The following is a 24,978-nucleotide window of genomic DNA, read 5'->3' as shown; positions in this document are numbered from 1 at the left end:
CAAACACAAAGAATCGACTTGTTTGAGACCTTTCTTTCAGAACGTCACAGAAGGACTTGGATGCAATAACAACTTGAGATGCCCTGTGTGCTTGTGGTCGACTCCACTATCACTAAGTAGTGACAGCTGTTCATTTTCTCAATTACATTTGACCGCTAAAGGAGCATGCCTGCAGCATTAGATTTCCTACCCACTCATTTTCGCATGAATTTGCGGGATTCCTGTTTTGCTCTTATTAGCAAAGTCAACATCAAATGCATCCTGGTGCAAGAAAACGTCCGGGATGCCCATCACTCTGGTGTTATTTGACTGTTGAATTGTGTCTGGCCACTTGATGTGGTATCATGAGGACTGGAGAACAGACAAAAACACACACTGATTATCAGCCAGAGCTGGGCGCAGATAAACAGAATTGGCACAAGGGTGAAGGCCTCCGTGAAGGCCAACAAGCAAGCACAGATTTGCCGCAGGTCTTGCCAAAATAGCCCCAAAATCTGGTGAAATATATATATTTTTTTTATCAAAGCGGTATAAAATCTTGTTACATGGTGTAATAGACTTACTGTAGGGCTGCAACAGCATAATGTACAATACAGTACAAAAAACGTGACTAAAAGCATTGTGGAGCTGAAAAATGGATCCGGGTAAAACTAAATGTATTCATTTTTACTTACATACTAAATTTGAAATATGATATTTTTTCATACGCATAATCCGTCTGGGAAATCAGTTCCCTGCATTCAACCCTTCCTGGTATCTGACGTATCTAGCAGCAGCGAGTGGCCACGGAGCCGCGCCCAGATACACACTCCGGGTCTTGACCGATGCCTTGCTCAGGGGCATAGGCGGAAGTGTCCGACTCTTTCCCTCCCGCCTTTAGGGGCGGGAGGGAAACCCACGTGGACACGGGGAGAACCCGCAGACTCCGCACAGACAGAAAGGCTGAGGTGGAACCCAGTCCCACTCAAAGCCAGGACCTTCTCGCTGTGGACGCATCGGTGCGAACCGCTGAGCCACCAACAACGGGCCGCTGCCCCTCACTTCTAGTTTCATTGTTGGTAAAACTAACGTACACAGAGTAGAGGAGAGAACAGCCGAGTGCAGCGTCACAGCGAGACACAGACAGGCCACAGATCGGGAGCGCCATCGAGACGTCCATCTGCATTCTTCTGCTATCTCGCTCACACGTCACTGGCCTTCTAACAATGGGAGCGCTGCGGCGTGGTCTCCCTCCAGTTGGGCCAACCTTTTGAAGATCAGGATTCAAAACGACAAAGTTTTGCTTTCCATGCGCGCCACGTCCACCATTCCAACCACAGTGACGACTCCTCTAAACAACTACCGGACCTCTCCAGATTGGTTGGAACCTTGCGATCGCAGATGAAGGGTTACTTACGGATGGAATCTTCCATTTTAGGGAGACGTCGCCTGCCATTTTAAGTCTGAAATCGAATGATGTACAATCGGTGTGACGAGATGAGGTGGCATGAATGAGAGCAATACACCTTACAAATCATTTCGACATGGCAACGAAAAATCAATTTGGTTTATCTCCATGTAAAGGACCGTGACTCATGACTATAATACAAAACAAACGGGACGATCCCTCTTCCCGAAATCACTTCACGACTCAAGCCGATCCTCGATGAGATTGAGTCGACCTTCTTTTCCAGCTCCAGCTGAAAAAGCTGGAAAACCCCAAAATGGCTTACTACATGAGGAGTACGGTTACCGGCGCCAAAACCACCTCAGCAGGTTTCAGTTTGGGACTTTACTTTAGATCTCGCTCCCTGTTTTCACAGGTGTTTTGCAGAGAAAGCCAGCCCCCCCCTCCCCGACAATCGCAGATGCCTATTTTGTCATTGTTTGTAGAGGGACTACCAGTGGATTTGGCCTCGGAAAGAGAGAAAGACAGATAGACGGACGGCAAAAGGAGAGCACGAGAGAGAAATACCCAGAAGACTTCTGGGCATGGGGCCAGCAGTATTCCGGTGGTGTAGGTTTAAGAATAAAGCTCGCTGGCATGACTTGGACATTGCTGTGTGTTGTTTGGCTGCTCGCACTCAAGTAGAAAATGTGAATGGCAGACACGGAAATGCCCCGTCACTTCTCAGCCGCTCAGCCTCTCCACGCAAAGACTAGAGTACCAAGTAGAAAAACCGTAAAGAGCCTATCTTTATTTATTTTTTAATACCCTTATACCCATACCAATGATTTCTCTGCATGGATCACATTTGTATTTTTTTTTTAATATATTTGACTTATTTTTATTTCCTGTTTCCAATTTTTTATTTGACTTTTATTATTATTATTTTCAGACAGTTAAGCGTTTTCTATGTATGCATGCATATATATATATATATATATATATATATATAAATATATGCGACTATATCTGTGTGCATATTTCGCAATTTCTGATTTGCATGCATTTGCAGCATGCGTGCACATTTGTGCACATATGCACACACGCAACATCTGCTTTTTAAGTTTTATTTACTGCCGTGTAGCATATTGTATTTCATACGAATGACGTTTGGCATAAAAATAAAAGTTTTCCGCTTTGCTTTTAAGTGGCTACAGCCATTTGAAGTAGATCTAGGCTCTATTCCCGGCTCTATTTGTTACTTAATTCACCCAGTACTTCTGAAGATAATCTTTAGGTTGCATATGGTTATGAAATGAAGATAGTTCCAACATTTTGAGACACATTTCTGGAGTCTAAATGAATAATGACCAGTTATGCGGTCGAAGAATATCAGGGTTGGACAGGCTGAGAGAGGAAACTAGAATTTTGATCTGATGTCACAATTTACTAGTTTGAGATAAACCTCTTTAATGGGCTTTCTGTTTCAATCAGTCAACCAATCAAACTGTATTTACGTCGCACCTATCAAACAAATCCAATGCAATTTAAAGCGATTTAGAGGCGAGTGACAAAACATAGGATGTTAAAAATGGATTTAGAGGCAAATGTGCACCAAAACAACAAAAAACAACCAACCACCGCCGGATAACGATCAAAGGTGGGTAGTTAAGCAAAATAAGTTGAAATACTAAAACCGTACATAAAAGCCAGCCTGCTTCACGGCTCCTCTCAGATCCTCTGGAAGGCGGTTCCACCAAATGTTCTCGCTCGGCTTTGTGGAAGAGCTCAGAGAGACGAAGGGGAGGTTCTGCGGGGCCGTCCTGGTTCGTAAACCAAAAGCATTTCTGAGGTCGCCTGGTGCACGGCCGCGACAAATTATCTCTCGAACTTGAACTTGAACTTGTAGCGCCGCATGCACTCCCGCGGGAAACTCACAGGTAACCAGTGTGAGGACTTCAAAAGGCGTGTTTGGCCATCACGTCGACCTGAAGGGCTTTTACAGCAGAAGATGGATGGTGCCGTTAATAGACTGATGGACTCTCCCACGGGGCCCTGAGTGAAATTACTATGACTTGTGCAGCACACACACACACACACACACACACACACACACACACACACACACACATACACACACACACACCTTGTGAAAACCTGATGTCAACAGGGTGTGATTCCACCCTGTGCACCAGTATTTGGGGAAGGAAGAGGCAGAGATGCAGCGCATACTGTGTGTACCGTCAGTTCCACGTTGTGCAGATACGTGCGTGTGCGTGTGTCACAAAACATTCTCTCGCCCACCCCACCCCCCATTTCACACACACACACACACACACACACACACACATACATATATATATAATATATATATATATTATATATATATATATAAACGTTCCAGAAAACCAAAGTTTAGAAATGCAATACATTTTTAAAACAGGAAGTGACCCTTGACGTGTGTTATCAACTCACCTGCGGTCTTCACCCCCCGTGTAGTGTCATGAAAACTAGACTTAAAATGTTCAAAAGCGTAAAAAAAACATTTAAAAATTTTTAAAAAGCCAAATTGCATGAAACGCGCGCCCTTCGTTTGGTCCGAAACAGCGAGACGGTTTGGGTTGTTGTTGTTTTTTTTTTTTGGGTTGTTTTTAAATGATATGTCAAAAAAAAAAAGAAGAGGACTACAGAGCGTGCGCGGCTCCTGCGCTGCTTAGCTAATGAGGCTAAAAACAGAGCTGCCGCTTCGAGTGGCCGGGGGGGCGTGGCCTGCAGGCCCTCCCAGTCGCTTCAAAACTTGAGAGCCACGCCCCCCGTCTCCCGGCTCGGCCAATCCGGCCGCCCGCAGTCCTTAAAGGCGGAAGTGATTTGGCGTTTTACTTTTGAATGGTTTGAAAGGTGTGGAACGACTCCATTAGTTTTATTTACGAGAAGCGTTTAAGACGTTATTTAATATTTTTAACCGTTGATTGTTATTATTATTATTATTATTATTATTATTATTATTATTATTATTATTATTATTAGTTTTTCTCTTGTATTTGTTTTCGTCCTGGCTCAACCTGAGGCGGGATGTTTTTGTTGAATAATATTTGTTTGTATTTTGCATATGCCATTAAAAATGTTTATATATTTATTATTTCCTCGGTTGAATCGTACTTGTTTATTCGCGTTATTTCATTTGGTTCGACTGTTGTTTTTTTTTATTTTACGTTATTTACCTTCATTTGATGTTGATCAAATTTCACCGCATTTATTTGTTCACGTATTCATTTGTTTATCTGTTTGCTTGTTGCTTGATTTCACATTTTCGTTTGCGTTCAATTCAATTCAAGGGGATTGATTTGCTCATTTAACGCTAGAAATGTTATTACATTGTATTCTTTGTTTATCTCGATATGTATTATTATAATAATTATTCTTTTTTTTTTTTTTTTTTCAACTGTTTGTTTTTGTGCCGATAGAGTTGCATCAGGAAAACGACTTTTAACAACCGACCAAAAGCAGCATAAAGTGACGCTGTGATGGGATTTGGGGGAACGTCGCCTCCGCTTGACATCTCGTTCCAGGCCCCGCGCACATGCGCTGAATGAAGTTTGGACGCGCACCGCGAGCAGTGGCTGCGGCGCGTCTCAGCGACGGAGCCGCAGCGCCCCCCTCCGGTGACGGTGGATACACGCGGTTGCGCTGAGGCGGGACCGTCAGAGCAGCTGCCGAGTGGGAAATGAGGCGCGCACACACACGCACACACACACACGCACGCACGCACTAAAATGATGACCCTATTATTCATCGCCTTATGTCAGAGAAAAGTTCATTTTATTACAAGTTGAAATTGATACAGAACCAAGAACAAATTTGATCGTTGTCGAGTCATTCAAACTGTTTCTTTTGGAACGGTCTTGTTTTTCATTTAGTGATGAGCTTAGCTGGGCAACAAAAAGCCAACCTGTCAAGGAAGAACACGGCCTGTGAGGATGAATCCTTAGTTTTGGGGCTTTATTTATACGGCACATTCCATACACATGGGCTGTACATAATGCAGGAGAAACAAAGCAGAACCATAAAAAAAAAAAAAAAAACAGAAATAAAAAAGACAAAGTGCAGTTCAAAGCTGTTTGATTATTCACTGAAACCCAGCGGTAAATACAAGTGTTTTGAGCCTGGATTTGAAAGTAGTAAGTTCCTTCGAGCAACGTGCAGCGTAAACTCATAACTAACAACCCATAACTAATAACTAACAACTCATTACTAATAACTAACAACTCATAACTAATAACTAACAACTAATAACTCATAACTCATATCTCATAAGTAACAACTCATAACTAATAGCTCATAACTCATAACAAACAACTCATAACTGATAACTAACAACAACTCATAACTAATAACTCACAACTAACAACTCATAACTAATAACTAACAACTCATAACTAATAACTCATAACTCATAACTAACAACTCATAACTAATAACTCACAACTAACAACTCATAACTAATAACTAACAACTCATAACTAATAACTCATAACTAACAACTCATAACTAATAACTAACAACTCACAACTAATAACTAACACTCACAACTAATAACTCAAAACTAACAACTCATAACTAATAACTAACAACTCATAACTAATTACTAACACTCACAACTAGTAACTCATAACTAACAACTCATAACTAATAACTCATAACTCATAACTAACAACTCATAACTAATAACTAACAACTCACAACTAATAACTAACACTCACAACTAATAACTCAAAACTAACAACTCATAACTAATAACTAACAACTCAAAACTAATAACTAACACTCACAACTAATAACTCAAAACTAGCAACTCATAACTAATAACTAACAACTCATAGCTAATAACTAACAACTCACAACTAATAACTAACACTCACAACTAATAACTCATAACTAACAACTCATAACTAATGACTAACAACTCACAACTTATAACTAACACTCACAACTAATAACTCATAACTAACAACTCATAACTAATAACTAACAACTCATAACTAATAACTCATAACTAATAACTAACAACTCATAACTCATAACTAACAACTTATAACCAGTGACCAGTAATACTGTATATATATAATATTTACATTATAATATTAGCTACACAGACAATAATAAAGTATTATTAAAGTGAGTACTACCTTGTCAGCTGTGATGCTGGGGCATCTCCAGTTGTACAGGTAATAGTGGAGGCGCTTCTCACCGGGGAAGAACTTGAGCTTCTCCAGGAAACTCTGGTTTCCCATCACATCTAGAGCAGTGAAGACGTCAAAACCATTCTGAGAGAGAGGGGGGGAGAGAGAAAGTGAGAGGGAGGGAGAGAGAGAGAGGGGGAGGGAGGGAGAGAGAGAGAGAGAGAGGGAGAGAGAGAGAGAGTGAGAGGGAGGGAGAGAGAGAGAGGGGGAGGGAGGGAGAGAGAGAGAGAGAGAGGGAGAGAGAGAGAGAAAGAGAGAGAGGGAGAGAGAGAGAGGGGGAGAGAGAGAGAGGGAGGGAGAGAGAGATCATCATTTATTCACATAGTAAATAATGTGCTTCATGTAAATAAAACCAAGGCGTAATAAAAATGAGTGTGTGTAATAACAACATTCACCCATCTTCTAAAACCAATTTACGGGTTGATGTGAAAAATCATCTGATGCAGAAGAAGTAGACTCACCTGGACCAAATAAATAAACAAATCAATACATGCAATTCAAATGCAGATGAAAAATTCATAAGCAGATGAATAAAAATGAACAAAATCAAGTGTTGTGCTCACAGCTTTGGCCAGCACCAGAGCATCCTCCATGAGGTCGGCCAGGTCGGTTGCCGTGGCGACACAGTACAGCATCTGGGCGGCCTGGAGCGCCCTGTGCACCGGGTGGTTCAGCACCATCGAGGAGATGCAGCAGAAGGTCACCAGGTCGGTCAGAGAGCCGTCACTGGCCTGGAAGAGCAGAAGAAAGGCAGTATAATAATAATAATAATAATAATAATAATAATAATAATAATAATAATAATAATTATTATTATTATTATTATTATTATTATTATTATTATTGTTATTATTACTAATAACATGCAACTGAAAGTGCCAAACTAGTGCACGGTGTGACCTCCACCACGTAGCTGTGCAGTACACCCTCCCGGGGCAGCAGCCAGTGCTCCACCTCCTGGGGAGACAGGACGGGCCGGAGGTGGAGGTCCTGGAGGTTCTGCTGGAGCAGGGTCCCAACCCGCGGCACGTCCTCCCTCCTCATGGTCCGCAGGCCTGGCGTCTTGGTTACCTAGGCAACGGCCGGGGGCGGAGAGAGAGAGAGAGATAAACTCATAGTGGGATCAATGAAGAGCAGAAAAGGCCTAAATCAACATTTTTTACACTCAAATACACACAAATTCGATATAACTTTTTGGAAGGTGAGGGGCCATTACTAGAACCTAATGAGGCTTTGAATAAATGTCTCTTTTGGGAAGCGCAGCATTTCAGCCGGAAGAAGATAAAGTATACCCCTGGCTCTGTGATTTATTTCTTATTATTATTTATATTATACTATTGTCATTATTATATGATTATTTTTGCGGGGATTTTTGTTTTTAATCTTCTCGGCGTTTTTGGGGCTAAAAGTGTCTGGAACAGGACAACGGCAGTGCGCACAGGTGGACGTTTCAGGCGTCTTGTCGTTCAGCTTTTATCAATATCCATCCACGTTTGGAGCAGGAACGAGCGAAAAGCTGTCGCCATCTCTCCCGGGAAGTAGGAGACCGTCGGGACCATTTGATTTCGTATCGCGGGCGGGGCGGCTTTGTGACATCGTCATCTGGAGTTGTGTCCGCCCGAGCGTCGTCCCTCTGAGCTCATTCCCATCCAGACACCTGCGACGCGACACTTTCCTTTTTTGTGTCCGCACTGCGTGATCGGGGAACGATCGTAGTTGTTAAAGCACCGGTTCTCGAGGGACATTTAAACCAAACGACACGAGAGCACCACTTAGGGGCGTAAGTCCACGTGATTGGTCGAACGCGCAAAAAATGAGACGCTTAATTTTAAGTAAACGTGTCTTCGTTTATACACAATTTATTTGTATTCATGTATTTATTTGTAATTTATTTACCTCGCAGGGAACACGATGGACGGGGAACGACCCTCGAACGCGACAGCTTTTCAGCGCCACCCCGACCAAGTAGCATCACCCTGGATGGCGAAGGGCCCGGAGGAGAAGTGGACCACTGCTGCAGCGCCGCACAGACCTCGTATCACAGTCACGAAACGGTCTGGTCACGGAAACACGGAAACTTTGAAAACCGTCCCTCCTTCTGAAATCCTTGTGACGTAGCGGTTTGAACAACGCCTCGACCGTGTTCCTAGCTCATGTCATTGTTGTGCTCCAGATACTAATTTATAACTAATTTCTGCTCTGTATGTGGGTGGATTTAGATAAAACTTCAACCACGAGATGTTTGTGACAGGGCGGCTCAAACAAGACGTAACTGTGTTTGTAGGTTCTGCCAATGTTGTGTTCCAGACAGTCATAGGTTTCAAAAGTCAGAGAATTTGCCGGCCTACAGACTGGACCCCTAATAATAATAATAATAATAATAATAATAATAGTAATAATATTATTATTATTACTATTATTATTATTATTATTATTATTATTATTATTATTATTATTATTATTATTATTATTATTAACCGAAGAGATCTATTATTATTATTATTATTATTATTATTATTATTATTATTATTATTATTATTATTATTATTATCAATCGCACAGATCTATTATTATTATTATTATTATTATTATCATTTTTATTATAAAATGCATTTTAATGAAAATCATGCTCAATTTCACTTCAATATCACTTGGGATCATTAAAATTATTTTATTTCTCTTGAATTATTGGTCTCCAATTATTAATTATTATTACTCTCTTTTCCCCCTTCATTGCCTTTTGTTTTTTGCTAGATTTCTTTCAACATTCCAATATATTTGTCATATTCAAACTCAGAGCAACCAGTCTCCTCCACGTGCGTCAGGCTCCGTCTGTCCAGACGGAGATACACGGTACGCGTCCAGATAAATGTCCATCCTTAGAATCAATCTCGAATCGCCAGAACCTTCCCAAAATAAGATGAAGACTGCTTCCTTCATGACATCACTGTCTGTTTTGTCTCCCTACCAGGCGCCAAGTTATGAAGTGTACTTCATGAGCATCGGCTAAATCCCCCAAAGCGAAAACGACGGCCCAATTTATTTCCTTGCTCGCTGCAAACGCTCACAAATTTACAATTACAATCAATCAATCTTCAATCTCCATCCCGGAGACGCCGCAGAGCCGCGGGGTAGTACCCGTCTCGTACCAGGAAGGGGCAGCGCGCACCCACCTCAGGCAGGCGCTGGAGCTTGGCGGCTCTCTGGGGGGCCATGTCCTGTCTGACGCCTGGGAAGGCCACGTCCATTAACTTCCGAGGGTTCAGAGAGCGATGCCAGTATCTGGGAAAATGCAGGAAAACACACACACACACACACACACACACACACACACACACACGGACGTTAACATTCCAAAACACAGGGAAATTACAACATAACATAATTTGCTTCACATGCGGCCGTGTTATTTTTCGCCCACTTCATTTCACACTTTCATTTTATATTACGACTGCTTTACACAGTATCCGGCAAACGACAAGAGCGAACCACAAGTCCCTCCATTCCTATGGAGAGCCCGATTCCTTGAATCCTCTTCTGAAAAGCTTTGGACCCGACACAACGACTGGAAGCCACCAACGTTGGATGTTGGCATCACTGATAAATCTGCTATATTATGAATGAATATGAAAAAAATAGATAAGAGAACAATGTAAATAACCTTTCCCAACTCTGTGAAAAAGGGTTTTTTTTTAGCGCCCTGTTATTCGGTGAAAATGGCAAAAGCAAGTTTTGGAAAAACTGAAAAAAATAAAGTCGCGGTGAGGGCGAGACGCTGCGTCGTGGCTGATCCGACAGGAAAGCAGCTTGACGCCGAACAGTTCATCCAGCGGCCGCCACGGGGCAGCATCGCACAGTCGGGTGCGTTTTCGGATTCGGTGTAAAACCAAGTTAATACCCCTTAATCCGACCAGCTGCTTCCCTGTTAACCAATCCGAGGTCCATATTTCACCCCAAAAAAACTGTCATTGGACCCGGCTGTGAGCCCGGGGCCGGTACCTGCAGGTGCTGATGGGGCTGGGCAGCACCACGTTGGCGGTGTAGAGCGCCTGCTGCGGGCCCCGCTGGGACACCCTCCGGGCCAGCTCCCGCATCAGCACCGGAGCCATTCGCTTCAGGCGGAGCTTCCTGTGGACGCACAGGAAGCTGACCCGCGCCACCCGCTTCTCCCTGCAGGGGGGGGGGGGGAGACAAACCACCACAACGTCACGACCGGCGCCCGGGACCCGAGCGGACCCCGCCCCGTAGCAGCTTCCCCCCGGCCCTTCACTGCACTACCGTGAATATCTAAACACAACGTGTATTCCGTGCTCTTTCCACGTGAGAGGAATGTCACGTGGATCGACGTCAAAGTTCGGTAGGCATCCATCACAAAGGCTTTCTGTGCATTGGTTTATTTGTGGAGCACGTTCCGCGCGCGGGGTGGGGGCGAGGGAAGGCGCTTTAAATAAGAGTGAAAATGTTGTTGTATAGAAGAAAGGATGAACGAAAGCACAGAAATAAAACTCTAAAAACAGAGTGAAAGACAACTGGATCACGGAGATAGGGGGTCAAAGTGCAACTCGACGCAGGCAGATTATTCAGGGAAATATAAAGGTTATGAGCCTGGATCTCAAAGTATTAAGCGCTGGGGCCACTCTGAGATCTGTAAGAACGTAAGAAAAATAAAACAAAACGCAAAGAAAAGGAAAGAACGTGAGTTTGTTGATACAAAGGTGTATGTTTACTGTGTGTCCTCTGTTTATTTTTGGGGGTTTATTGCCAATATCTGTATACTGTTTACATTTGAAGGTTTATTTTTGTTGTTATTGTTTTTGTTTTTTTTATCAATTCTTGATCAATATTCAATATTTATCTTTATTTACGTTGCACATTTCCATTTTTCTCCTTCTGGTTCTGTTTAGTGTTTATTTAATGAGTTATTGCATATGAGCTGGAGTGGGTCCCCGGGCACTGCCTACTGCTACGCCCTTTGCTATACCCACCACTGCTGCCCACTACTGCTGCCCACTGCTACGCCCACTGCTGCTGCCCACTGCTGCTTCATTGCTACACCCACTGCTGCTGCCCACTGCTGCTGCCCACTGCTACGCCCACTGCTATGAGGATGGGTCAAATGCAGAGGACTAATTTCATTGTATTGTACTTGTACAATGACAATAACGAGATATTCAATTATACTGTACTCTACCCTCCTCTATTCTATACTATTCTATTCTATACTATTCTATTCTATTGTATACTATACTATTCTATTCTATTCTATATTATACTATTGTAATGTATCATATTGTATTGTATTGTATTGTATTGTAAACTATTCTATTGTATACATTTCTATTCTATTTTATACTATTGAATTGTATTGTATACTATCGTATTGTGTTGTATACAATTGTATTGTATTCTATACTATTGTATTCTATTATATACTATTCTGTTCTGTTCTATTTATATGACACACTTTTCCTGGTTAATTTTTGGGTCATTTTTATTATTATTTCTCTACTTTTCTTTCTGTTATATTATATTTGTTGTTTATCCTGTGTTATCTATCTATCTATCTATCCATCTATCCATCTATCAATCCATCTATCCATCTATCCATCTATCCATCTATCTATCCATCTATCTATGTATCTATCCATCTATCTATCCATCTATCTATCCATCTATCTATCTATCTATCTATTTATCTATCTATCTATCTATCTATCTATCTATCTATCTATCTATCTATCTATCTATCTATCTATCTATCTATCTATCTATCTATCTATCTATCTATCTATCTATCTATCTATCTATTTATCTATCTATCTATCTATCTATCTATCTATCTATCTATCTATCTATCTATCTATCTATCTATCTATCTATCTATCTATCTATCTATCTATCTATCTATCTGTCTGTCTGTCTGTCTATCTATCTATCTATCTATCTATCTATCTATCTATCTATCTATCTGTCTGTCTGTCTGTCTGTCTGTCTGTCTGTCTATCTATCTATCTATCTATCTGTCTGTCTGTCTGTCTGTCTGTCTATCTATCTATCTATCTATCTATCTATCTATCTATCTATCTATCTATCTATCTATCTATCTATCTATCTATCTATCTATCTATCTATCCATCTATCTATCTATCTATCTATCTATCTATCTATCTATCTATCTATCTATCTATCTATCTATCTATCTGTCTATCTATCTAAAAAGAAGAAACAGCAGCGCTCACGTGTCATATATGTGGACGTCAGCAGGGAGGGCTGAGATGAAGCCCACCAGCTTGTTGTTGGCGCTGACCCTCACACCACAGTGCCACTGAGCCAGGCAGGCCGGGGACAGCAGAGCCCTGGACACGGAGACGGAAAAGCCCTCAACAAAGCAGCAGAGTCCACAGAAACACAACTCACAGAATCTCACATCCCGGCTGCCGTTGGTGCACAAACCTCTTTTTTGGGAGGGGGGGCGGATCGCAGCGGTGACATTGGTATAAACGCAACCTTTTCAATGCAAAACATTAATAACATTGTTTATCGATGACAGGTGGTGTCACCTCACGTACACCCGCGTCGCAACCAAAGGCTCCGTCACTCCCTGCCAGGGGGCGTAGGGGGGAGGTCATCAATTGCAATTTCCCAAAGTACAGTACGCGGGTGTTTTTTTCCGGGCATTATCGTCCCAAAGACGAGGGACGTGCGGAGGGGCGACACATGCTTATTTTGCCGGAGGGTGACATTTGGGTGATGCCAGCATTTGGGTTCCGGGGCCCCCCCACGCCCTCCGTCGTAAAGAAAAGAGAGGGAAAAGAGAGGCTCTCACCACCGCATGTACTCCGGGGTGAAGCGGCGCCGGACGGTGTTGTCGTCCTCCTCCGCGTAGTTGTCGTTCAGCAGAGTGCACAGCTCCGCCAGCTGAATGGACGACACGCGGCATCATTTCGGTAACGGCGCCTGTTTTTCTTTTGTTTTTTTTGAACGTCGACCGACGATTCCGGCTTTGAAATATTGACGGAGGCGGCGGTACAATTGGTGGAACCGGATTTTCTTAATAAACAACAAAAAATGACACAAATGAAGGAAACGTAAAAAGATTCAAATAACAGTGAAAAAAAACAAAAAAAAAAACAGCGAGGTATAATACAATAAATACTAAGGAATTTAGGAAATACATGGAAAAAATATATCCATTATGATATAATCCTAAAGCAGTAAAAAGCCTCCCACAAAACATTTCTTAGCTTCACATTTTCTTGGAAGTAATTAGAGAAATTTACAGCATTGAGAGTAGTGATTATTTTAATGAGTTATTTAAGATAGCTGATGGAATAAAATAGAATTATTCTAAGATGGCTGAAGACATGATTTCCTCAAAGCAAACTGAATGATCCCATCGTGTGCGATTCGGATCCGGTCAGCTCCACCCACCCCGGCCGGGCGTGTCAGGTCCAGGCTGTCCCAGCTGAAGCCCTGGGGCAGGGAGAACGGCTCCTCGCGCACCGGGGCCCGGGACTCCAGGATCGGCCCCCGGGTGGTGGCGCTGTCGCCTGAAAGGGAGTTTGGCTCGACGTGAAACGATGGGAGTGTTAAAAAAAAATTACAAAAAAAAAAAAAACGTGAAATCCGACGTGGAAAAGTGAACAAAAACAAAAACGAAAAAAACTAACGCAGGATTATTCCCCGGAGAAACTGATGTGATTGGTGCCGTCTTATCTGATCTGATATCATCTCGTTATAATGAATCACTTCTTATCTCATCCCACCTCGCTCCACCTCATCTTATGTCATCTTACCCAGTTTGGGGACGGGCTGCGTGTCCCAGAAGGGGTGGGGTCGCCCCCGGGCCTCCTGCAGGGTCCTGGGGGGCCCGGGACCCGGAGAGAAGAGGTGGAGGCTCCGGCGGATCTCCTGCTGCTTCTCCTCCGGGAGCGAGTCCAGCTGCGGGGACGGCAGAACTGAAACCCGTCAGGTGATGAGAGTGCAGGGTCGGGGGTCCGGGGGTTTTTCAGAGCTCGACTCGACCCGTGGGGGGGGGGGGGGGGGGGGGGCTCCGATCCGAGCACCAGCGGGAACCCCGTGTGCCCGCGGCACCTTTTCAAAACTGTCGGATTCGACTGCAAAACCAGATTTCCGCATGAACACTGCATTGAATAAAACTCAAGATCGGAGTTTATTTTATTTTATTCATTTTTTGGCAATGATCTGTTCGCCCGCCGGCTTTTATTCCTTCATCCAGTTTGTGGCGGCCATTTTTTTTATTTGTATTTTTTTTTCAAGACAATGCATTACTCTCCCGTCGGCTTCCGATGTTGGAAAATATAAAATCAAGGCTTTTGTCCCTGGGAATCAGCCATACTGGGATATGTTTATTTGACTATATCCACAGATGCAGTTAGTATTTATGGGGCTGTTGCTTAACGTTTGCAATCACTGATTTTGCGTCGTGCATTTACTGTTTTGAGAGTTTTGGTGCATTTTGCAAATGGAAAAAAAGGGAAGAAATCGCCGTGGCCCACGTGGTGAGAGTTCCGGCCGGTGCGTTAATTGTTTTGAGAAGGTGAATTCTGCCGGGACGAATGTGCCCGAGTAACCGAGGAAAACTGTCCACGGGCCGGACCACGTAGGGGCGTGGCGGCGTGGCGGCGCCGGCAGAACTAGCTCGGCAAGGTGCGCCTCATTTATTTGAGCTGGTAATTCGAGAGGAAGAGTAAAATAGCAGAATATACGGAAGGTAGCGGAATCATACAGTGGAACGAGATAATAGAATGTAATTGAAAGAGTGCGTTAGAATGTAATTTACCGCAGTGGAGTGCGGCACAGCGGTGGGGAACGGAGCAGAATCAACGGTTATATTTATCGCCGCACTCCGGCGGAAAGAATGGCCGCCCACACCGGCAGTTAGCGCGGCGACAAGGCACATAACACAGATGGGAGCCCGGGCCGTAAAACAGCCTCCCGTGACATCCATTTTGTTTTCATACATCATCAAATGTCCAAACTGCCGGGACCCACACACACGCACACACACACAGACACACAGACACACACACACACACACACACACACACAGACACACACACACGTAGAGAGAGTGTGTATTTTGTGTGGGGCATTAGTGGTCTTAATGTTGGTGGGAACTGGAACCTTATTAAAGCCGAAAGCCTCTTTTAAATAGGTGACAGGAGAGTTTGTGTAAGTGTCTGCGTGCGGGTGGCGGGGGGGCGCGGTGGACGGGAATGGGCAGCGCGACCAATCCCCGTTCCCGTTTGGGGGGGGGGGGGGGACTCGTCGTTAAACAGCGCTCCGTTTTGGTTTTGTTTGGCAGGCGTTCGGCGCGACGCTCTCTTTGCATATCTCGTATTTGCACATTTGTGTAATGTGGTGTTTATACAGAGACAACAAAGGACACTTGTGCACACTGTACACACTTGTGTGCGTACTCAGCACACACACACACACACACACACACACACACACACACACGCAAGCACGCACGCACGCACACACACACACACACACACACACACACACATATGAATATAATATGGATACTGACCATGGTGAATGGGTCCACAGGGCCCTCTGGTCTCCAGGCGTTTTTTCTCTTTTGCTTACTTTTCTTGGTTGCTCTGCCGCCGCCGGCCTCCTGCGCCGGCTCCTTATCGCTGGGAGACAGTGACATCCCATCCCACATTTAAACCACGACAACAACCTGTTTGTTTGTTTGTTTTTTGGTTTTTTTTTTTTACCAACAATGACACTGCAGCAGCAGCAGGGTGCGACGTCAGGACGGACCCCGACGGCCCCGCTCCCTGGGTTACGTCACACGCGGTCAGGTCGGATGGATCTCCCTGGGACATTATGGGATGATTTTTTTTTGCAGCAGTGAAGACACTAGATGCTGGCTACGCGGCCCACAGGCGGGTCGCAGGCGATTTGAATTGGATCGCCAGAGTCAAATTGCGGCTGAATTTTTTCCTTCGACTTGAGAAAATATTGTCGTTGTTATTGTTAAAGGCTGTTAATATTGGTGAAAATGCACCATTTGTTTCACTGATGGTAAGAAAAATGTGTTTTAATTCATTATGTCGAAGGCATGTTTATTTTGCAATCCACAATCTTAAGCAGATTGTAAACTGAGTCACGATTGTTTGTCATTTTTTAAAGTTGGAAAACAGTTTGAAAAGCATTGAATACACTAGAGAGGCCGAAAAAAATACAGCTGTTAAAAGGTAGTGAAAAAGTGGTGAATAAACAGAACGACAGTATTTACATAGAAATTAGGACAATATACAATGAATTTGTTCTCATTATTATTATTATTATTATTATTATTATTATTATTATTATTATTATTATTATTATTATTTTCAACAAAATCATTATTTTTATGTATATATTTTTTTTATTATTATTATTATTTTATTCTTTTACTGGAGATGTATCTATAAAATACTCGTACTTTTCTTGGTTACATTTTGGATTCCTCTAGTGAGTTCCGTCTAACTTCAAAAAATAAGCTCTACTTACAGCTGGTTTGAGGCAGTCATTCCCCCTGTGGTCAGGCCGTTTATTATGGGATGGAGGGGTCGTTGTGGACTCTTATCAGGCCGGGCAGTGAGGGGAGGCGAGGGGAGGAGAGCAGCTCGCCCACCCAACTGATAACAACAACAACCAGCAAGTAGCACATCTCAGTGCACGAGTGTAACTCAAAGTGCTTTGCATGAAGCATGAAGGGTATTTTAATAAAGACTTAGAAACTGATCAAAAGACATAATACAATTAGGAATGAGAGATAAAAGGATAAAGGGTTATTTCCAATACTATCAATAATGATAATTTGCCAATGGAACTTGGTGATGTATATCTAGATGATATTCATATATCTAATATATGTCCAATATCAATATTATCATTCTCAGACTGAAATGAGAGGATTTGGTGATGGCAATATTATTTTTATAAAAATTCACTTTTCCCATTTCTTAGTTTACCCAATTATATATGAACTGGGGATCATTTGGGGAGAGTTGTGAATATTCAGTTTACAGTATATATGTATATGTGTATATAAACATATATATATACATATATATGTATATGTATATATATATATATATATATATATATATATATATATATATATATATATATATATATATATATATATATATTCACAAGCTGTTTACATGATTTCATTCACATGATTATTTATTTTGTATTGAATTATATTTATCATCGACTCGCCATGAATAACCTTTGTCATCTTGAGGACTCAGGGTGTGTTGCTCTGAAAGTTGTACTTTAATTTGAGAGTATAGGTCAGAGAGAGATGGAGACAATACAAATAATAAGACATGTTTTATACATGTTACATCTAACATATATAATGTTTTTTACATGTTACATATAAAATGTAGAATGTTTTTATATGTAACATGTATATGTTTTGTACATGTTACATCTAACATGTAGAATGTTTTTATATGTAACATGTAGAATGTTTTATACATGTTACATCTAACATGTCTAATGTTTTTATATGTAACATGTGTAATGTTTTAAACATGTTACATCTAACATGTAGAATGTTTTTATATGTAACATGTATAATGTTTTATACATGTTACATCTAACATGTATAAAGTTTTTATATGTAACATGTATAATGTTTTTATATGTAACATGTATAATGTTTTTATATGTAACATGTATAATGTTTTATACATGTTACATCTAACATGTCTAATGTTTTTATATGTAACATGTGTAATGTTTTAAACATGTTACATCTAACATGTAGAATGTTTTTATATGTAACATGTATAATGTTTTATACATGTTACATCTAACATGTAGAATGTTTTTATATGTAACATGTATAATGTTTTTATATGTAACATGTATAATGTTTTTATATGTAACATGTATAATGTTTTATACATGTTACATCTAACATGTATAATGTTTTTATACGTAACATGTATAATGTTTTTATATTTAAGATGTGTAATGTTTTATACATGTTACATCTAACATGTAGAATGTTTTTATATATAACATGTAGAATGTTTTTATATGTAACATGTATAATGTTTTGTACACGTTACATCTAACATGTAGAATGTTTTTATATGTAACATGTATAATGTTGTTATATGTAACATGTAGAATGTTTTATACATGTTACATCTAACATGTCTAATGTTTTTATATGTAACATGTGTAATGTTTTAAACATGTTACATCTAACATGTAGAATGTTTTTATATGTAACATGTATAATGTTTTATACATGTTACATCTAACATGTATAATGTTTTTATATGTAACATGTATAATGTTTTTATATGTAACATGTATAATGTTGTTATATGTAACATGTAGAATGTTTTATACATGTTACATCTAACATGTATAATGTTTTTATATGTAACATGTATAATGTTTTTATATGTAACATGTAGAATGTTTTTATATGTAACATCTAACATGTATAATGTTTTTATATGTAACATGTAGAATGTTTTATACATGTTACATCTAACATGTATAATGTTTTTATATGTAACATGTATAATGTTTTTATATGTAACATGTAGAATGTTTTTATATGTAACATCTAACATGTAGAATGTTTTTATATGTAACATGTAGAATGTTTTTATATGTAACATGTAGAATGTTTTTATATGTAACATGTAGAATGTTTTTATATGTAACATGTAGAATGTTTTTATATGTAACATCTAACATGTATAATGTTTTTATATGTAACATGTAGAATGTTTTATAAATGTTACATCTAACATGTATAATGTTTTTATATGTAACATGTATAATGTTTTTATATGTAACATGTAGAATGTTTTTATATGTAACATCTAACATGTAGAATGTTTTTATATGTAACATGTAGAATGTTTTTATATGTAACATGTAGAATGTTTTTATATGTAACATGTAGAATGTTTTTATATGTAACATGTAGAATGTTTTATACATGTTACATCTAACATGTAGAATGTTTTTATATGTAACATGTATAATGTTTTATATATGTTACATCTAACATGTAGAATTTTTTTATATGTAACATGTATAATTTTTTATACGTGATACATCTAACATGTAGAATGTTTTTATATGTAACATGTATAATGTTTTATACGTGATACATCTAACATGTATAATGTGTTCAAATCATTAAACAAACAAAACATTAAATTAAATTTCCTGGACTTGAACTTAATGTGAGTGAAACGTTTGTGCGCAGTACCGACAGCGGCCTCCAGGGAGACAGCAAAACACCCAGAATGAAAGCCTGCACAGTTACAGTTACATTTCTAAACTGTCTGCATGCCAACACTGGCACCTCAGACACAGTGACCACAACCTGTAACTGATGCACGACCGTGGCACGAGCTCCATAAATAAAACCTCTTGTGTTCACATGGAGCACACTGCCATTCAAAATGATGAACTTGAACGTCCTGCTATCCAAGCTCTGCACGTGGGCAAACACATGTTGCACAGTTGTTCCATCAGACCGGAGGTTTACTCTCACAAAGGGACCGGTTCGTCTGTTCTGGAGCAACGGATGGAACATCGGAGAGAAGGGCATCTGACGAGGAAGAGGACGAGGACGAGGACGAGGACAAGGAGGTTCACAGTAGCATCCATCACCCAGACTTTCCTAAATGAGAATAGGTGAAAAATCTACTCTACAGTATTGTAGTACTGCATTTAAATACAGCATCGTAGTACTGCATATCAATACAGTATTGTAGTACTGCATATGTGACCCACTGCAGCCAAACCCGCTATCTCGCTCATTTCTGAAATCTCCAGGAGCAGCCAAATAAGTTGAAAAAACCTTTCTAGAGGGAAAATGTGATTTTTCCAGATTCATTCCTTTGTGTTTTTTTTGTTTTTTTTATCTCTCAATGTATTTTCAAAACCAAGTTTGAATTATGTACAGTATAAAAATGTTAAACCGTTGAGTTAAATATTCCCGTTAGATTACATTGGGAAACACAGTTCACTTACCGAGACGCTGAACAGCGCTAAACCGATCGATGGTTTCCTTTAAAGGGACCGTCCAGGTGAAGATCATTCATCCTTATTCCATGTGATGTGAAGTCACAATGTGAAACCTTTTTGATAGAATTCAACCTTTAAATTGTACATCTTTTACACACACACATGGAGACTTCATTGTGGAGGGGGCGTATACCAACGTGTACCACCGAAGAAGTCATGCTGACGTCACTTTCGTAAACAAGACAAGGATCCGGTTTCACGTCTCTGTGAAAGCTTTTGTCTCCGTGTTGTTATGGATTACGAGAAGCGGGTGGAGGAAGATCTTCATCGTTCAAGGAACTTAATCTGACCAGTGCGATAGATCCAAGTCAGTGTAAGCAGTGTGTACTGGACTTCATTTTCCGCGATGATAGTCAGTTCTCCGACAGTGACACAGAGAACGACAGCGATGCTGAATTTGATACCGGCGTTATCCCAGACATGGAGAGCATTTCAATGAGCGGAATCAATCGGAATGTGACGATGAAACTGAACATTTTCAAGAACCACCTGAGGAAACCGACGACATGTTGGTTGATGACGTGACGTGACGTTGAGGTCGGTGATGCAGATTATAAACAAGTAGCAATGGATGAGATTCTCAAGTTTGCCTGCAAATGCAGCCAGGGGCGAAAAAAAAATGAAACGAGACCCCAAACAGGCTCTCAGGGTCTAGCTGGGGTAGGGTTGGGGTTTGCCCATATAATAACTCATGGAACTGTCTAGTATTGCATATCAATACAGTATTGTGGTACTGCATATCAATATAGCATTGTAGCACTGCATATCAAGACAGGATTTTAGTACTGCATATGAATACAGTATTGTAGTGCTGCATATGAATACAGTATTGTAGTACTGCATATCAATACAGTATGTAGTACTGCATATCAAAACAGCATTTTAGTACTGCATACTAATACAGTATGTAGTACTGCATATCAAAACAGCATTGTAGTACTGCATATTAATACAATATGTTGTACTGCATATCAATACAGTATTGCATGTAGTACTGTATATCAATACAGTATTGTATGTAGTGCTGCATATCAATACAGTAACTAGTACTGCATATCAATACAGTATTGTATGTAGTACTGCATATCAATACAGTATAATTGTAGTACTGCATATTAATACAGTATTATTGTAGTACTGCATATCAATACAGTATCATTATAGTACTGTAAATAGGCCTCTTTCTCCCTGTGCTCTCCCCTCGCTGTCGACCTTTATCATTGTGGACGTGAACCTCTCCCTCTGCTACGTTGCCCGTCATTGAGATCGTCTGACTCGCTGTCCGTCCCGCTTTCCTCTCCCTCCTCCTCCCTCTGCTCACTGCTGATATTCCTCCGTGGAGCAAGCCAAATAAACCCCAAATAGAACGACGGAACGCTTTTACGGTGAAATAATCCCATGTCAACCGCTAAAAACATAAGAAACATGTAAAACTCTGCCTGGTCCACTATGGCCTACTGATAGTGATGCACGATTAACAAACGATCCGTTCATCGCGAACAAATCTTTTATATGAATGAAAAAAAGTGGGCGAGCGAGTGAATCTTCAATCCACAAACTGAAAATAATTCACTCTCGTCCACCGCTCGCGGGAAGTCCTCCCTGGCTCGCTGTGTACCACGCCGACTGAATCAGACAAACAGTTTGTCGGAAAATAGAAGGACTCTTTTTACCGAATGAGTGGTCAAGAACCGAATTAAAAAAAAAAAGAGTCAAATCTTTCACCACTTGGTGCAGTCGTCACTTTCAGAGGGAAACTTGTTCTGATCAACCCAGAGCTGCTGTTCTGCATGGAATTGACAAATTCGATGAATTTGCACAGCCTTGCAGTTTTGATCTTGCGACACAAAGACTGATTTCCATTCTTTACTTTCTTAAGAGGAATTGAAAAACATTTCAGGGCACACCCGGCTAGCTCTCACTGTGCACTAGCAGTTGAAAAATGCTGATATATTTATATATCCAGATAACCTGTTTGTGTACACTAGGACAGGGGTCCCCAAAATGTTTTATGGTAAGACCCCTCTGGGCTTTTTGTGCCTATAAACAGCACAAACTTAAAAACTCAAACCTTGCTGAGAAAAACACCCTTTCCATAACATAAAAATATATATATTAGAAAAAAAACAAAAAAATAAAATATATATATATTTTATATAATAATTAATTAATCAATTAATTTATTTATTAATTTTTTAAGAAAATACTTTTGCTGCAGACCCCCTGTTTGAAGACCCCTAGGGCACCGCAGACTTGTGTTTGGGATCACCTGGATCTCCACCTTTTACTTCTGCGAAACATTTCAAAGTGTTTGGAAAGTGACCCGACCGCTCTAACAAGTTATTTTATTATTTTGTTAAACATTTTTTTCACATTTTCTCAGTGCTTGCGACAGCGCAAGCACGTTTAAAAGAAGGCCGGTGCACGCAGATCACCCCGCCACACACTGGAGACAAAAATTGACTGGAGACCCAGCGTTACTTTATTTTAGAGTCCCTGGAGAAGCTACATTAAAAGGTCATGTACAATGCGCGAAGCAGGAGCAGGCAACACTACAATTAAAGACACAAAGGTTAACAGAAGAAAAGGTCAGGCAGGGGACAGGGAGTGGCCCTTGTCACCATATGAAACGTGGGTGGCCTCCTCCCATTGATAAACTATGTTTGGTTATCTGCCAAGCCAGAGGCAGGGCTTCTGAGCCCGTAGGGAGCTTTGGTAATTAGACTGGACTGTCTTTGATACACATAGGTTTAATAGGTGGATGAAGTGAAACACATTCTCCTTGCACAAATGTGACCTGTCACTCAAGGTAACCATGTCCCCAACTACATCCCCATTAAAGCCTAATTATGCTTTCCTTGTGGAACGATGACTTCCAGAACACAGCCAAGACACCCATGCGAAGAAGTCAACTGGGATATTGAGATCCTAAGAGCTTGTGGAAAAAGAAATGGATTCATGGATTTCATGCAACAACTTTATTATTTTTACCATGGACTTCCATTCAGTCTGAGGTGTTCTGAAGCTGGGGTTAGGGTTATCTGCTGGAGTCCAACCCTCACCCTGACAAATTCCACTTTAAAGTTCTTCCACAATGGCCTCAACTCGCTTCTGCAATGGTTGCCTCTTAGTCTAGACGCACACAGTCTAGACGTTCAGCCACAACATTAAAACCACCACTAATAAGCACTAATATTGTGAAGCTCCCCCTCGTGTCACCAAAACAGCTCTGACCCGTGGAGGCATGGACTCCACAAGACCTCTGTAGGTGTCCTGTGGTATCTGGCAACAAGACGTTAGCAGCAGATCCTTTAAGTCCTGGAAGTCACGAGGTGGGGCCCCATGGATCGGGCTTGTCAGACCGGGCCACCTTCTTCCATTGCTCCACGGTCCAGTTCTGACGCTCACGTGTCCATTGTAGGTGCTTTCAGGGGTGGACAGGGGTCAGCATGGACACTCTGAGCGCTCCCATACGCAGCAAGCTGCCATGCACTGTGTGTTCTGACACCTTTCTATCATAGCAACATTCACTTTTTCACCACTTTGTGCTACAGTAGCTCTTCTGTGGGATCGAACCAGACGGGCTGGACTTCAATCCCCACGTGCATCAATGAGCCTTGGGCGTCCATGACCCTGTCGCCGGTTCACCGGTTGTCCTTCCTTGGAGCACAATTGGTAGATAGTAACCACTGCATAGCGGGAACACCCCACAGACCTGTCGTTTTGGAGATGCTTTTCAAAAACTTCAACAACTGACTGGTCACTTAATATATCCCACCCCTTGACAGGTGCCATTGGAACCAGATGATCAATGTTATTCACTTCACCTGTCAGTGTTTTAATGTTGTGGCTGATTGGTGTGTGTACATACAGCTGGGTAAACAGGTTCGCCCTTTCAGATCATAGTCAATGACAGGTGTCGAGGGGATTTGTTTTTTGATTCCAGATAAGAACGTTGACTTCCGTGCGACACCGTATCATCCCTCACTTAACTTTTACTATTACACATGCCAGGTCAAAGGAGCAGCTATCTTCCACGCCCGACCCCGAGAAAAAGGTTTCAACAGGAGCCGGAGGAACAGGCAGAATGAAGTAATTTGTCTTTGTCCCTCATTTTACTGCAGCCTTCCTTATTGGGAGCGGATCGTTCAGTCCTTCAGCGATGCTGAGCGGATCGCAGACTTTCTTATGAGTCAAAACACCTCCGGTTACATTTTGGGGGATATTGCGACCTGGCCTGTCAGGGAGGAATGATAAGATATCCAG

General features: G+C 41.2%; 2 protein-coding genes across 4 annotated transcripts in view; both read right to left on the bottom strand.

Moving 5' to 3' along the window:
* Positions 1-4,067, bottom strand: part of LOC307245381 (supervillin-like) — a 79,800-nt gene extending 75,733 nt beyond the window's left edge. Inside the window, exon 1 of the mRNA XM_080020940.1 lies at positions 3,842-4,067. The gene's annotated coding sequence lies outside the window, so the exon portion shown is untranslated. The remainder of the gene's footprint in view (positions 1-3,841) is intronic.
* Positions 4,068-5,182: 1,115 nt separating this feature from the next.
* LOC307245384 (glycylpeptide N-tetradecanoyltransferase 1-like) lies at positions 5,183-17,179 on the bottom strand. Of its 3 annotated transcripts, XM_080020943.1 has the most exons (12): positions 17,140-17,179; positions 16,166-16,274; positions 14,403-14,547; positions 14,038-14,156; positions 13,433-13,524; positions 12,846-12,962; positions 10,606-10,776; positions 9,780-9,888; positions 7,507-7,677; positions 7,170-7,337; positions 6,553-6,690; positions 5,183-5,315 (listed from the first exon to the last, which is right to left on the bottom strand). In XM_080020943.1, exons 1-12 carry the CDS (start codon positions 17,157-17,159, stop codon positions 5,292-5,294), a joined length of 1,383 nt encoding a protein of 460 aa, XP_079877069.1. In that variant the 5' UTR covers positions 17,160-17,179; the 3' UTR covers positions 5,183-5,291. The 3 variants fall into 3 exon arrangements, with proteins under 3 accessions (XP_079877069.1, XP_079877071.1, XP_079877070.1); XM_080020945.1 differs by lacking the exon at positions 10,606-10,776; XM_080020944.1 differs by lacking the exon at positions 5,183-5,315 and having other exon boundaries at positions 6,606-6,662.
* Between the last annotated feature and the right edge of the window lie 7,799 nt (positions 17,180-24,978).

The sequence above is a fragment of the Zeus faber genome (genome assembly GCF_960531495.2).
Source record: "Zeus faber genome assembly, chromosome: 20".
NCBI classification, from domain to species: Eukaryota; Metazoa; Chordata; class Actinopteri; order Zeiformes; family Zeidae; genus Zeus; species Zeus faber.
The sequence above is the reverse complement of the archived record's forward strand: the minus strand, read 5'-3'. Positions and strand labels throughout refer to the sequence as shown.